This window comes from Mercenaria mercenaria, chromosome 13 (genome assembly GCF_021730395.1).
Source record: "Mercenaria mercenaria strain notata chromosome 13, MADL_Memer_1, whole genome shotgun sequence".
NCBI lineage: Eukaryota > Metazoa > Mollusca > Bivalvia > Venerida > Veneridae > Mercenaria > Mercenaria mercenaria.
In genome coordinates, this window is record NC_069373.1 from 13346474 (window position 1) to 13363309 (window position 16836).

A 16836-nucleotide genomic window follows, 5' to 3' on the forward strand; every position below is an offset into this window, starting at 1 on the left:
AGTTACAATCACAAAAAACTATTATTGCAAGTTAAAATCTTTAATAATTTGCTCATCAAAATTCATACAAACATTCCAAAACAGTGTGACTTTCCATTCATTCATAAATTTAGAAATACTTAACATCTGCTTTTGTTTCTTTTTCAATACCTTTGAAATTTCTCTGTAATATACATCTTACAATTTTAACCAAACCCATCACAAATACAAACACAGGTGCATTCTTCCACCATCTGCTCACAAATCACAAACTTATATCTTACTCTACATCAGTCAGATCATATATGTACAGAAATGACAAAAGCGCATCACCAAAATTTTATTTTATTCAATTACAAAACATGTTCCATGTTCCTTGTTAGACCTAATCACATATCTTATACACTAACCAATCTTATAAACACAGAAACCAGAAACACCCATCTGGTTCTGTTGGCCTCTGTGGAACAGTGGGAAAGCTGCCGACTTCCCACACCACTGTGACGTTCAAAAAAAAGCTCTCAATTGTGGGAAAGGCATCCAGCTGCTTTGCAGGTCAATGGTCCTATCCAGGTAGCTAAATATGCCTGAAATAATATTATGAGATACCCAGTGGCGTTCCCCCACATTTAGATTTATAAAGTCAACAACTGACCAGAAAAATCGATCTTATTTCACAGGAACCAAATTCTATCCGATAGTAAAATTGTGATTAAAATTCTATCTGATCACAACCATATCCAATCACAAACACACATATTGTTCTGCATCAACCAAATCCAATCATGTAACAAACATATGAAATGATTCAAACTAACAAAATCCTACCTAATCAAAAACGAATTATGATGTTTCATTATGACCAAAACTGATCATGTAACAAACATGAAATGATACACACTAACAATATCCTACCCAATCAACAATGAATATACGATGTTCGACATTGTCCAAATCCTATCCTTTAACAAGAGTATGAAACCATATACAGAAAAAAAGCCTACCCAGTGTCAAAACCAAAAATAAGATGTTCCACATTGACCAAACCCTATCATGTAACAAACATGAAATGATATACACCAACAAAACCCTACCCAATCATAAATAAATACATGGTATTCAACATTGACCAAATCCTGTCCAGTCACAAACACATTTTAAACAGTTGAATGAAGCATTGCCATGCAATAAAAGTCCCTTAAGGCTTACAGGAAAGTAACAAATTATCTCAACTGCAGCACAACCTTATGATCTAATATCTGTGACTATCAATGATGTGCATAAACCAAGGTAGATAAAACATCCATTCATGGATGAAAAAGTAACAGGCCGGACTAAAAAATCACCTTAAATATTTGACCTCCAATGCAACCTTGATCTTTCAGCTATGTATCTCGGTGTTGTACAAGACAAATCAACTCATTATGATGCACATTTTTGCAATGTAAGATAGAAGTATCTTAATGGGCAGCAGTGTTATAGACCAGACATAAAAGTGTGGATGGATAGAATGACAAAATGTCATACTGATGGACAAAAAAAACACAGTCCTATAGTCCCGGAAACAGGTTTTCAACCAGTAGGCAACTAATTATGATGTTACCATCAACCAATTCCTATCAAATCACAATGACCACAGACACACATCTTGTCCAAACAAATTCTATCCCATCATGACCAAATCAAAATTCACTCCACACTGTGCATTATACTAACACTTTCTATAACATCAGGTAGTTTTATATAGCTGTATTCCGAATATAATTCTTCATCTTTCAAATCAAGCTATAATAATCAAAAGGCGCTTTATTTATTAAATTAATACACATTATTTATAAGCCAGTCTTATATCCAGACTCTCATGACACAGGTATTTTTATCCTTTTTCTGTTAGAAAAGTTTTGTTTAGTTCTAAGAAAATACTCCCAGCTCAATAATTTTCCCAATCAAGGGCCATTATTTGGGAGTTAATCCTCTAAACTGGCCTATTACTTGACTAGATTTTATAGAGAAATATTTTCTATTCAAAGGCCATACTTTTTGAGATGCTGATTCAAACTAGCTGTTTATCAAATCTGGTTTAGATTTTATAGATACAAATTTTGTATAAGTTTAGTTCAGTTCTGAAGAAATATATATCCATTTTTCTATTTCTTGTTTAAACACCCATACTTTTAGTAATTTCAAGTAATTCAAAGGTTGTAATTCTGGGGATAATATTCTGAACTAGTTGCTTTTCAACCTTGGCTTAGATTTTATAGATACAAGTTTTGTTAAATTCTGAGAAAAATATACTCCAGTTATTGAATGGTCACTTAAACTTTCCTCACTTTGAATCATTTCAAGGGTCACAACTCTGGAAAAAAATAGTCCAAATTGATTGGTTATTGAACCTGGTCAGATTTTATTGTGAAACACCTTCTGTACAACAAGTATAGTTGAGAGCAAAGGCAAAATATTCTAGTAATCAAGTGGACATTTTCAATTTTGGCAATTTAGACTTATTCAAGTACCATAATTCTTGAGATACTGACCCAGACTAGCTAGTTGTCAAACCTGGTCTAGATGCTAAAAATACGTACTCTGAAGTTGTTTGGTTCTGAGGAATTATATGCTAGTTCTAAGCAGACATAAACTTCATCCGTCCATCCCACCCATAAATTGTGAAAAACAAAGTATGTTCAATTTTTCCAAAAGGGGGCTTTAAAAATTATGAAAGTGTTGATATTTACATTTCTTACTAAACAGTTCATAATGGTATATTTTATTTCCTGACTAATCTGGCATTTAGTATACATTCAGTAGCTGTGTTTAGAAGCAAATCCAGTGAGTAAGTCATAGTAATAGACACATCAACATGTGGCCGAGAAACTCCTGCAGGGACAAGGGCTTTGCCAAGTTAAAGTTATTTTAGAATATATCTTCTCTTATTCAAAACTGAAAGGCTCACACAAATACAGCAAGAGTTGTCGGATGACAGCGCGCTCGACTTTTCGAACAAGAGGGCCAAGATGGCCCTAGGTCACTCACCTGATAAACACACCATAACAGTGTAAACATGTTTGACATAGTGATTTCATGGAAACAAATATTCTGACAAATTTTCATTAAGATTGGATCAAAAATGTGGTCTCTTAAGTGTAAACAAGCATTTTCTTCAATTTGACCTAGTGACCTAGTTTTTGAGCTAAGATGACCTATATTCGAATTTGACCTAGATTTGATCAAGGCAATCATTTTGATTAAATTTCATCAACCTCGATTAAAAATACAGCCTCTATCGCATACAAAACGTTTTTCTATTTGATTTGACCTGGTGACCTAGTTTTCGACCCCAGATGACCCATTTTCAAACTCGACCAAGATTTCATCAAGGTTATCATTCTGACAAAATTTCATGAAGATCAGTTGAAAAATACAGCCTCTATCGCATACACAAAGGTTTTCTTTGATTTGACCTAGTGACCTACTTTTTAACCCCAGATAACCCATTTTCAAACTCGGCCTAGATTTCAACAAGGCAATCATTCTGACCAAAATTTATGAAGATAAAATGAAAAACACAGCCTCTATCGCATACACAAGGTTTTTCCTTGATTTGACCTTGTGACCTACTTTTTGAACCCGGGTGACCCATTTTCGAACCTGGCCTAGATTTCATCAAGGTAATCATTCTGACAAATTTTCATGAAGATCAATTGAAAAATACAGCCTCGATCGCATACACAAGGTTTTTCCTTGATTTGACCTAGTGACCTAGTTTTTGACCCCAGATGGCACATTTTCGAACTTGGCCTAGATTTCATCAAGGTAATTATTCTGACCAAAATTCATAAAGATAAAATGAAAAATACAGCCTCTATTGCATACACAAGGTTTTTCCTTGATTTGACCTAGTGACCTAGTTTTTGATCCCGGGTGACCGATTTTCGAACTTGGCCTAGATTTGATCAAAGTCTTCATTCTGACAAAATTTCATGAAGATCAATTGAAAAATACAGCCTCGATCGCATACACAAGGTTTTTCCTTGATTTGACCTAGTGACCTAGTTTTTGACCCCAGATGGCACATTTTCGAACTTGGCCTAGATTTCATCAAGGTAATTATTCTGACCAAAATTCATAAAGATAAAATGAAAAATACAGCCTCTATTGCATACACAAGGTTTTTCCTTGATTTGACCTAGTGACCTAGTTTTTGATCCCGGGTGACCGATTTTCGAACTTGGCCTAGATTTGATCAAAGTCTTCATTCTGACAAAATTTCATGAAGATCAATTGAAAAATACAGCCTCTATCGCATACACAAGGTTTTTCCTTGATTTGACCTAGTGACCTAGTTTTTGACCCTAGATGACCCATTTTCGAACTTGGCCTAGATTTCATCAAGGTTATCATTCTGACCAAAATTCATGAAGATCAGTTGAAAAATACAGCCTCTATCGCATACACAAGCTAAATGTTGACGGACGACAGACAACAGACAGACGACAGACGCCGGACATCGAGCGATCAGAAAAACTCACCTGAGCATTGCTCAGGTGAGCTAAAAATTGATTGAAGAATGGGGTCAAAATATTACCATAAATTTTCAGAAAAAAGAAAAAATGGATTCAAAATGTTCCTGTACTTGTGAATTTTGATTAGTCTTGCACTAAATGGCAATGTGTGACCATGATGGCAAATATGTTATGTTAAATGTTAGGCAAAATATGGACTTGTATGAAAAAATTAACAAATTCAGTCAAAATGGTTGACAGAGTTATGTACTCTTGACTACAGATGGAAATCATTTTGATAAACTAGTGTTAAAAGTTTCAAAGCCACAGTTCAAATAGTTTTGACAAAACACTGACTTGTAAGAAAACCTGAACAAATTTCAAAGTTCAAAAAGGGTCATAATTCAGCCAAAATAGTTGTCAGAGTTATGTACTCTTGCCTACAGATGGAAATCATGATGATAAACAAGTGTTTAAAGTTTAAAAGCCATATGTCAAATAATTTTGACAAAACGTGGACATGTACGAAAACAGAACCAATTTCCAAATCCAAAAAGGGCCATAATTCAGCCAAAATAGATGACAGAGTTATGTACTCTTGTCTACTGACAGAGACTATTATAATGAACAAGTTATAAAAGTTTCAAAGCCATATGTCAAACACTTTACACAAGATATGAACTGGTACGAAAAACTTAACCAAGATTTCTAAGTAAAATGGGGCCATAATTCATCCAAAATCCTTGATGGAGTTATGGAATCTTGCCTATAACTGAACATGGTAATGGTTAACAAGTGTTGAAAGTTTCAAAGCTTTATCTCAAAAGACTTTGTCAAAATGTGGACTGGTACGAAAAACTTAACCAAGATTTCTAAGTCAAAAAGGGGCCATAATTCAGCCAAAATCCTAGATGGAGTTACGTACTCTTGCATATAACTGGAAATGGTGATGGTAAACAAGTGTTGAAAGTTTCAAAGCTTTATCTCAAAAGACTTTGTCAAAATATGAACTGGTACGAAAAACTTAACCAAGATTTCTAAGTCAAAAGGGGCCATAATTCAGTCAAAATGCTTGACAGAGTTATGTACACTTGCCTACAACTGGACATGGTGATGGTAAACAAGTGTTGAAAGTTTTAAAGTTTTATTTCAAAAGACTTTGTCAAAAAGTGGACTCGTACGAAAAACTTAACCAGGGTGTGACGCCGACACCGACGCCGATGTCGTGGTGAGTAGGATAGCTCTACTTATTCTTCGAATAGTCGAGCTAAAAAAGACAGTAACTGTTACAAATAACAAGAGAAAACATTTGAGCCGCGCCATGAGAAAACCAACATACTGCGCGGATGCGCAGGCTGGTCTGGATCCATGCTGTTCGCTTTCAAAGTGTACTGCAATTAGAGAAACTATTAGTGAACAGCATGGATCATGACCAGACTGCGCAGATGTGCAGGCTGGTTTGGATCTATGCTGGTTGCAGACGCACTATGTTGGTTTTATCATGGTGCGGCTCATTTAATATCTGACAAATCAATATTAAACCCTTTCTAGTTTCAATTTAATGTACTCAAATTTTATCTGTGTGTTCTATTTGTATTGATAGAACAAATATAAAATAAATGTGGGGTAAAATATATAACTATATATGGATTATATGACTACATTATTTTTAATAAAAGTGCTAACTGTAGACCAGTGCATGCAAAATACATACCCTGATTTCCTGTAATATAGCATCAAACTTTACTATAGTTATTAGTACTAATATAAGTATATACATGTCAGCGTATCACATCACAGCAATATCTAAATAACTATATATTATATAGAAATTATGTCTGCGCACACATCAGCATATCACATCACAGCAATATCTAAATAACTATATATTATATAGAAATTATGTCTGCGCACACATCAGCATATTATATCACAGCAATATTGTGTCAACATTACAGTTACTTTCTATATCATTGGTTATATATCTTAACACAGCAAACAGTATAAGTAAACTGGTTAGAGTAAATGAATAAGACTGTATAAATACAACAGTTGTTTGTAAAAGGCACATGAACCTCTGGTGGCCCATTGGGAACGCAATTTTCATTTTAATAGACTTTATGATTCCACACACAAGAGGGGCCATTTACTGATACAAAAAAAAAATTCTATTGATGGCCAAAGGCCGAAGTATTTTGTTTGTTTTGGGTTTATCCCTGCTTTACAACAGTGTTTCAGTTATGTAACGGCGGGCAGTTAACCTAGCAAGTGTTCCTGGATTCTGTACCAATACAAACCTGTTCTCTGCAAGTAACTGCAAACTTCCCCACATGAATATCAGAGGTGGAGGATGATTGATTTCAAACACAATGTCTTTTATCAAACCGTTGCATGATTGAACTCACTACCCTGCGATCTGTAGATCTGCGCTCTCCCTATTGAGCTTAGCAATATTCTAGTTAAGGATCAGAAGCTATATTCAGTCAATCAAAACCTGTTTTCAATGTATCAGTCACTTTGACGATGTTCTTTAATGTACGGATCAACAAACATTAGGGACCGCCTCGGTAGCCTAGTGGTAGAGCGTCTGCTTCAAGGGCGGGAGGTCGTGGGTTCGATCGCTGGCCGCGTCATACCAAAGACGTTAAAAATGGTACTTGTAGCTTCCTCGATTAGCGCTCAGCATTAAGAGGATAGTGCTTGGACTGGTCAGTCCGGTGTCAGTATAATGTGACTGGGTGGGGTATCATGCCACGTGTCTACGGCTTGATATTCCAGTGAGGCAGCACTTTAAAGTTGGGCATTGTGCTCACTGCTACAAGTAGACACCGTCGTTTATATGACTGAAAAATTGTTGAAAAAGACGTTAAACCCGAACACACACACACAAACAGTAGGGATAAAAGACCACTATCCTAAAAAGCTTGGCGGTGAAGGCTCAGGCAATCTCAACATTAAAATTTTCAGTCTCTTTGTTACTGTGACATTGACCTTTAACCTATTGACACATAAAATAAGGATCATCTACTGACAACAGACATAAATTTGATACTCATAGGCCAAAATAACTTTACCTTGACCTTTCACCTGCAGACCGCAAGAATCTTTAGAGGTCATCTATTGACAACAAGTAATAATATTATGTAGACTAAAAGCTGTAAGTCCAAGCTTTAATTACTGACTGGAAACCAAATTTCATCATTAAGGTCACTATGACCTTGACCTTTGACTTACTGACCACGGCAGACAAAAAGTAACACTATAAACTCTAAATCGGTTAGAAAAAAACATTAATATTATAGAGTTTAATGTGTTAGTGGACGTACTCTTTCTTTAAGGATTATAAATAACAAGCAAGATGTAGATGTAACTGTGGTAATACACTGTTATATCATTAACTAGCACATTGTTATATCATTAACGTGTTAGACAACAGGGTTCTGGTTTATGTCTTACCTGACGATTTTCTTTCTATAGAGAGGTATCATTTACAAAGTTAAAAAAAATTCTGAATGTCTTAATCGATAACATCTATTACTATTATATAATGTTCTCATCAAATATTAATGAATAAAAAATAATTTCCAGGTTATCCAATAGCCCTTAATGACTTAGAAGACATTTTATGGCATGACATTTCTAAAACATTTCCCCTGATAGTGTGATTTCAACTGTCAGATATAAAAATTAACCCAATAACTCAGTTCAAAATCAGCTGATATATATTCTCTTTTAAGGAATTTAACAGAAATTGTGTTCAGCGCTGAATGACTGGCTCTCTAAAATGCAATAAAATAATTCTATTTCAAAATAAAATGTAATCTTAGATATGATTTGATGATCTTTTTCACACAAATTTCAAGTAGTTTTACTAGCAAGAACCACTGCAACACATCAAACTTCATTTGCACCTTACAACTTAGAAGCGTTCATGCTTTAAGCAAAACTGTACTGGTACCTTAGTTTGTTCATCAATGTCAATATTGGTAAGCAAAGAGCTCCACTGATGCCAGGAACCATACTGTCTCTTTATATAGACATGGTCATAGATGAGGCCCCGCTTGGGAATCAACAAACCGCGAGACAACTTCAAATCCTTTGGCCTGAAATTATATCAAACACAATGGAACTTTGTTTACAAAAAGTGTTGGCTATAAAATGCTACAGTCATTTTATAACTGAGAAAATATATAAAGTAATATTTCATCTTGTTATATATTTTTCTATCACATTAATGTCAAATTTTCCAGTCACTGATAAACTGAGAAATCTGTTAAAGCTTTTCAATAACTTTAAACCACACTTTTGATTAGACAAACATATTTCATTAAAATAGCATATAATACATGGAATTATTGTATAAAATACCATATTGAAATTTAATATTTTCATGGTCAGAACACTAGCTTAGAAATGGGTACCCTATAACTACACAGTAATCTGGCATTAAAAAAAAAATTTCAATGCCTTATGAATTAATCTACTGAAATTCCATTCTGGATATAAAACTTTCTACCCTACAAAAAAACATTACAGACAACACAGTCATTTAAGTTTATTTGTTAAGTCTGAATCTGACTGCATCATGTCTTGAATTAATAAAAGCTGTGTACAATTGTTAGATTTTAACTAGGATGTATATTTCATGATCAGCTGTTCACCATTCAGTCTGTATATTTTGGTAATTATCCTTTTTAACAGTTAATGGTACTGTCCAAATTGAAAGATGGACAAGTTCATTATAGAAATTTAGCATGGTAAGGGTTAAAGACAAATGACATTCAGTCAAAACCGTTTTGAGCAGCCAGCTAAGAGAATGACACAATCTCACTGCAAAAGGCAGGTAACTGCTTAAGTCAGTTTAAAGTAAGAACAACATGCCAATTTGGAAAATTAACTGACTGACAGCTTAAGGCTAGTAGCTGCTTAATACAGGGTGACCAATAAGGCAGGTTCAGCTGTAAAACAGACTTCTGTAAAACAATGAGTAAAACTTTCCATCAAACTGTTACTATTCCAAAAATAATCAAAGCCTTGAAATGTCTGATGGTTGCGGGTTTTTGTAGCTTTATTTTCTGTTTAAATGCCAGTCTATGATTATACATGAATGAGAAACAAATACAAATTTAATGTGCCTCATATCTAAGATGTATTCTGCCTGACCCAGCTTGTGATGTAACCATGGGCTGGAATACCTTATCATTGATAGATCTTATATAATCTAAATGGTCAGTGTGAGTGGATACAGGTTGAATAAGAACTGCTTGTTCATTGATAATTCATCCGCATCATCGTTCATGAATGGGACTATTTTGTGTAGCACATGAACATCCTTTGGATGTGATTCGGAATAAAATAAAGATGCTATGATTGTCAGAAATACACTTTAACTTTGGTAGCGGGATAAACCCGCAACCAATAAAAAGGATTTCAAAATTCAAGTACTGACTCTTTGACTCTATACTTCATAAGCTCTTGAATCCTAAATTTCTCAAGTCAAGAACTCTAAACTTGGACATTGCAGCTTTTTATATAGATAAAACAAGGAAAGTTTGTTTTCCATGTTAGATGTTACAGTGCAAAAAGGGTAAAAATATATTGTTACTGCAAAATCATTATATTTTAAAGTGCATGCCATTTCTTTTTTATTTTAGAATATTTATAGAAAAGTAAACACAACCTAAAGCAACAAAGAAACATTTATCCATATTTTTTCAAATTTGTTCGCAATATATCAATAATACTTGGAAGAATAAAATCTAATGGAAATATCTGTTTGTTAATGATTTTGCAGTCATTCATTTAAATTTATGATAGATTTCCATCATTTTATGCATTGTTTTGGAATCTTGTAATAAAACAATAAAGCAAAGTTTGAGCAAAAATGCTATTATAATAACTTTACATAAATAAATCATGTGTCACTGAAACATTTTTAAAAACAAAAACTAAAAAATATTTTGTTTCATAATCAAAAAGCTATTTTTAATGAAATGGTTAATTTGAACTTTTAATGAAAGTTGCAATTCCATTAAATAAGCAGTAAATGGTATGATGGAAATATACCATGACTTATTATATAACTATTCATCTTAATGGTATAACTAACTAAAATCTGTTCTCTCTGTTATAGGTAATAAGCACAATTAGAAATTCAGTAAGGGGAGTGAACTCCAGCTGGATTCTTGCACACACTATCCAACAAAACTCTTGTTAAGGGGCAGTAACTCTGTCTCTCTGGCAAATTGCCACTTTTCTTACCTAGGAGGTTTATCACTTTCCTCATTCCTGTCAGATCAATATTGATTAGTCTTTATATAAAACATATTTATATTCAACACCATTTCTACCCTACTAGTTCTTAAAACTGGATTCTAATATTGAGACACACCTTCAGTTGATATCTGGCAAATACCAAAATATCTTAAATTGCAAATTATTACATCCATGAGATTAAAAAAAACAAAAAACTTATTCCAATTATTTGGTTTATTTGCTTTATCAGTTTGTTAAATCTTTCATTCTTTCCATATTTCTTATAGTAGCATTCTATTTATAGACATTAAGTGACTTCATGAATAATATTGTTTTATCTAAAGAAAATATATATTCCGATTAAAGTAATTTCAAGAAAAAACGATTTTTAAGTGTATGTAAAATGGTTATTAGAATAAATCATTCTTGTACAAAGACAATATAAGTATTTACAAATGGAAATTACAATATGAAGATAAAGGATTTGATAAATTTTCTATACAGCTGATAAAGGTATAGGGCCTCAGTTCTGAACATAGAAAATTCAAGCATTTTTTTTTACCTTGGGTTTTTGTCCTTGACACTCTCCATCTCGCACAGTGACCTGAAAAACTCATCAAACTTGATACGAGAGTTTTCATCAAGTGTTGCTCCAACAGACCATACCATAGAGAATAAGAAATAGCATATTATCATGTTAGTTTTTTCCTCGATGATTTTCTGCTCGGAAACACTTGTTGGTTTCTCCTCCACCTTCTCCTCCTCTTCCTCAGGTATCTCCTCAAATATATCTTCATCATCATCTTCTTCTTCTCCTATTTTCCTACAAAAATACACGTCAATATATTTGTATCATAAAACATTAGTTCATATTTCATTCTAGGCATATATATATATTTGATTAGAACTACTTAAATACACGGAGGTCGTGGGTTCGATCCCCGGCCGCGTCATACCAAAGACGTATAAAATGGTACTAGTAGCTTCCTCGCTTGGCGCTCAGCATTAAGAGGGTAGTGCTAGGACTGGTCAGCCCGGTGTCAGTATAATGTGACTGGGTGAGGTATCATGTCACGTGTCTACGGCGTGATATTCCAGTGAGGCAGCACTATAAAGTTGGGCATTGTGCTCACTGCTACAAGTAGACACCGTCGTTTATATGACTGAAAAATTGTTGAAAAAGACGTTAAACCCAAACACACACACACACACTTAAATACACTACAATGTTAAATCAGTAATATTCATGAAGAACTTGTTTTCAAGGATTTCATGGTGGAGTAAGTTTGAGTTAATGAAATTTAATCTCAACAAACGAGTAAAATTCTCATGTATTTATTGTTCAAAATTAAAATACTCCCATGAAATAACTGTTTTGAACAAAACCATGAAATTTTGTACCACCGAAATTATATGATTTCACAGCATGTAAATAGCATTTCTTATGGTTGAAGGAAATATGTATTTTTACATTATACAGAATAGAGCCGAAAAAAATGTTAATGAGATTCATGGACTTACAAATTTCTTTTCAGGCATGTTTTGAGTTATTTTGCAGTTTAAGGATTATGTTATTAAACATTATTTCATAATTAAACTACAGCTATCACGAACGTGATTAATGCCACTAAATGTTCAGTCTGCAGTAAATGATCAGAAATCAATTTGGTGACCTTATTCTTTGACTAACTTACTACACCATTAGGAATCATTTACTCATCACAAGCAATCATAATATGAGCCATGCCATGAGAAAACCAACATAGTGGGTTTTGTGACCAGCATGGATCCAGACCAGCCTGCGCATCCACGCAGTCTGGTCAGGATCCATGCTGTTCACTTTTAAAGCCTATTGGAATTGGAGAAACTGTTAGCGAACAGCATGGATCCTGACCAGACTGCGCGGATGTGCAGTCTGGTCTGGATCCATGCTGGTCGCAAACCCACTATGTTGGTTTTCTCATGGCATGGCTCATATGAAAGTTGACAATCCGAGTCAACATCACTGTTACCTTGACCTTTGACCTACTTATCCCAAAAGCAATAGGGTCATCTAGAGACTACACACAATCATACTACAAAGTTTGACCACTGTAGGCCTAAGTCTTCTCCAATTATTGATAGGTATCAGTTTTTAGTCTCAATGTCACTTTGACCTTGACCACAAAAGCAACAGAGTTAATGTATATACTGACCGCAGGTAATCATCCAATAAAGTTTGAACACTACAGGCCAAAGAATGTCTTGGTTACTAACTGAAAACCAACTGACTGACAGACTTACCAACAAACAGACTGACTAACATTGGAAAACAATATACCCCCTTTCCTATGAAAGGGAACATAATTAAAGACAGGGAGATGCAACCAACAGTTACAATTTCAACTGTCAATCCATTTCTTATTTGGTTAAATATTTTAGTTCTCTAAACCATTATTGACAGACATCTTTTTCCTATATAAAAATTGTTTCTTGAAAGATGAAGGTCTGAAGTTGCTCCCAATAACTTCTGCTTATTTTGTTTTTTTTGTCTGCTGGGCAAGCAGTAACTTCTGTATCTGCCTGTGACTGGCCCAAATTTATGTCTGAGAGAATATCTCAATTTACTTACTGTTATTAGCTTAGCATGTAATGTTTGCAATGCGACTATAATTAAACATACAGTATGCATATCTGATAATTAGAGTGGTCACAAGGTTTTTCTATTTTTAGACCTACTGACCTAGTTTTTGAAGGCACGTGACCCAGTTTCGAACCTGCCCTAGATATCATCAAGATGAACATTCTGACCAATTTTCATAAAGATCCCATGAAAAATGTGACCTCTAGAGTGGTCACAAGGTTTTTCTATTTTTAGACCTACTGACCTAGTTTTTGACCGCACGTGACCCAGTTTCGAACTTGACCTAGATATCATCAAGATGAACATTCTGACCAACTTTCATGAAGATCCCATGAAAAATGTGACCTCTAAAGTGGTCACAAGGTTTTCCTATTTTTAGACCTACTGACCTAGTTTTTGAAGGCACGTGACCCAGTTTCGAATTTGACCTAGATATCATCAAGATAAACATTCTGACCAACTTTCATGAAGATCCCATGAAAAATGTGACCTCTAGAGTGGTCACAAGGTTTTTCTATTTTTAGACCTACTGACCTAGTTTTTGACTCCACGTGACCCAGTTTCGAACTTGACCTAGATATCATCAAGATGAACATTCTGACCAACTTTCATGAAGATCCCATGAAAAATGTGACCTCTAGAGTGGTCACAAGGTTTTTCTATTTTTAGACCTACTGACCTAGTTTTTGACCACACGTGACCCAGTTTCGAACTTGACCTAGATATCATCAAGATGAACAATCTGACCAACTTTCATGAAGATCCCATGAAAAATGTGACCTCTAGAGTGGTCACAAGGTTTTTCTATTTTTAGACCTACTGACCTAGTTTTTGAACGCACGTGACCCAGTTTCGAACTTGACCTAGATATCATCAAGATGAACATTCTGACCAATTTTCATGAAGATCCCATGAAAAATGTGACCTCTAGAGTGGTCACAAGGTTTTACTATTTTTAGACCTACTGACCTAGTTTTTGACTGCATGTGACCCAGTTTCGAACTTGACCTAGATATCATCAAGATGAACATTCTGACCAACTTTCATGAAGATCCCATGAAAAATGTGACCTCTAGAGTGGTCACAAGATTTTTCTATTTTTAGACCTACTGACCTAGTTTTTGACTGCACGTGACCCAGTTTCGAACTTGACCTAGATATCATCAAGATGAACATTCTGACCAACTTTCATGAAGATCACATGAAAAATGTGACCTCTAGAGTGGTCACAAGGTTTTTCTATTTTTAGACCTACTGACCTAGTTTTTGACCGCACGTGACCCAGTTTCGAACTTGACCTAGATATCATCAAGATGAACATTCTGACCAATTTTCATAAAGATCCCATGAAAAATGTGACCTCTAGAGTGGTCACAAGCAAAAAGTTTACGGACGGACGGACGCACGGACGGACGGACGGACGACGGACGACGGACACTGCGCGATCACAAAAGCTCACCTTGTCACTTTGTGACAGGTGAGCTAAAAAGGCATCCATGACCTGCTTAAACAATTTACTGAACTGTAACTCTCTATAAAATGAAATTATTCTATTAATTCCATCAGACAAATCATTGAAGAATACAAGATAAAACTTACTTGATATCCTCTAGAAGGCATGTATACAGCCTCAGCATACTCATTGTCAAATGCATGGGGTGGCATGTCAGCATGTGTTTACAGTATTTATTTACATAGTTCAAACATGGAGGTAGCAGCCATTCAAATAACAACTGAAACAGAATATAACACAAACTGAGCATTCAATGTTGTGTACTTGTTTTGAATGTATCTAATGAAATGATAGCTTTGGTTACCTAACGATTTGTTTTATTATCTTTCTTGGTACATTGAATGATCGCCTGTGGAAGTGAGACTAATGATGATTTCGTGTCTCCCTAACAGGAGATCACCTTATCTTTTCTCTAGGAAAAAAATAAACTTCATATGCACATACTGATGTCATAATTTGATGTAATTTTATGTTGTCATGTGAACGAGCCATTTTTCATTTACTATATCTTTGAAAACATTGCAATGATATTAAGGGTAGGCAAGAAAAAATAATCTAACATGTCTGCCTGAGTAAGGCAGGTGTTTTCCCAACATTCTGGACAGTAAGGATGAAAATCTCATTAGTTCTTGATTTTCCATCCCACACTGCTCCTCGGGTTTGGGAAAACCCTGTCTTACACAGGCAGTCATATAAGATCCTACTAATCCATTTTTCTAAAATATGTATTAAAGGATCTGGAAGTGTTACTAAGTGACATAAGAAGAGAAAGTAGAATATACCCTGATTGTATCTTTTTGTTCCTGAGTAAGTTTATAATCTGGAAGACTGGTTGCCATCCAGGACTTGACAAGTGGTTGCCAGCCTAGCTGTAGTGGATCCATATATATCATACCACATCTAAAATATACAAAAAAGTATTTATTACTGAAGTATCTAGGAATCAATTAACTTTTTAATTAGGTGAATTAACTTTATTTCCTATTTAACCTTTAGCATGCTAGATAAACTGTCGTCTGCTGGAAATGTCGTCTGCTAAAATTGTAAATTCATTCAATTCGCTCCGAAATTGGAAGAAATATTGTCAGAGTAGCAAACAGCTTGAAACCTGATCAGACGCCGATTTAATCGGCGTCTGATCTGGTTCCAAGCTGTTTGCAAAGGCTGTTAAATTCGCCTGCAGCAGGCTAAGGGTTAATCACAATTTGCAAGTGATCTAAATACCAGACTAGAGGATGTAACTGTCATTAACTGACAAACAAAACATATTTTAGTACCATAATATAACAGATAGTTGTGTAAATTATACTATTCAAATTTGAATGTTTAAATGTCATTAAAAAAGCTACCTATACATGTTACTATAAAAATATGAAAAAGGTAATAGTAAATTAAAACTATCACTTACAACAAAGTCCACAATCCAGTTTTCTGGCATATACTTATTGAATGGCTTGCTGGCAAAATGTCAGAAATATTATCTATGGTCTGAAGGACTGAAGGCCAATAGCTTTCATTATTAACAGACAAATCATTCAACAAGTATTTTCTTATATGACATCTGAAATGAGCCTCGCCATGCGAAAACCAACCAAGTTCACTTCCAAAGCCTATTGCAATTAGAGAAACCATTAGCGAACAGCATGGATCCTGACCAGACTGTACGGATGCGAAGGTTGGTCTGGATCCATGCTGGTCGCAAATGCACTTTGTTGGTTTTCTTTTGGCGTGGCTCAAATAATGTGTCATGTAAACAATATTGATTACTTAACTCAAGGACTTTAAAACCATAGTTCCTCAACAACAAAACTTACCTGCTGACGGTAGCTGGTGAAGCCTGCTCCAAGTCCTGGGGCTCAAATATCATGTTTTGTTTGTTATTCATCTGTATGATCTCTCCACTCATCAAACATAACTGGAATACAAAGACAGAAGGCATCAATTAATTCTTGTTAACATTTAAAATT

At 34.8% G+C, this 16836-nt stretch overlaps 1 protein-coding gene across 1 annotated transcript in view; it reads right to left on the bottom strand.

Moving 5' to 3' along the window:
• Positions 1-16836, bottom strand: part of LOC123529765 (dynein axonemal heavy chain 3-like) — a 128921-nt gene that overhangs the window by 54087 nt on the left and 57998 nt on the right. Inside the window, exons 37-43 of the mRNA XM_053520732.1 lie at positions 16684-16784; positions 15652-15769; positions 14956-15089; positions 11296-11556; positions 10740-10766; positions 8437-8581; positions 1696-1764 (exon numbers count right to left, since the gene is read on the bottom strand). Of these exons, the coding sequence (XP_053376707.1) occupies positions 1696-1764; positions 8437-8581; positions 10740-10766; positions 11296-11556; positions 14956-15089; positions 15652-15769; positions 16684-16784 (855 nt within the window). The remainder of the gene's footprint in view (positions 1-1695; positions 1765-8436; positions 8582-10739; positions 10767-11295; positions 11557-14955; positions 15090-15651; positions 15770-16683; positions 16785-16836) is intronic.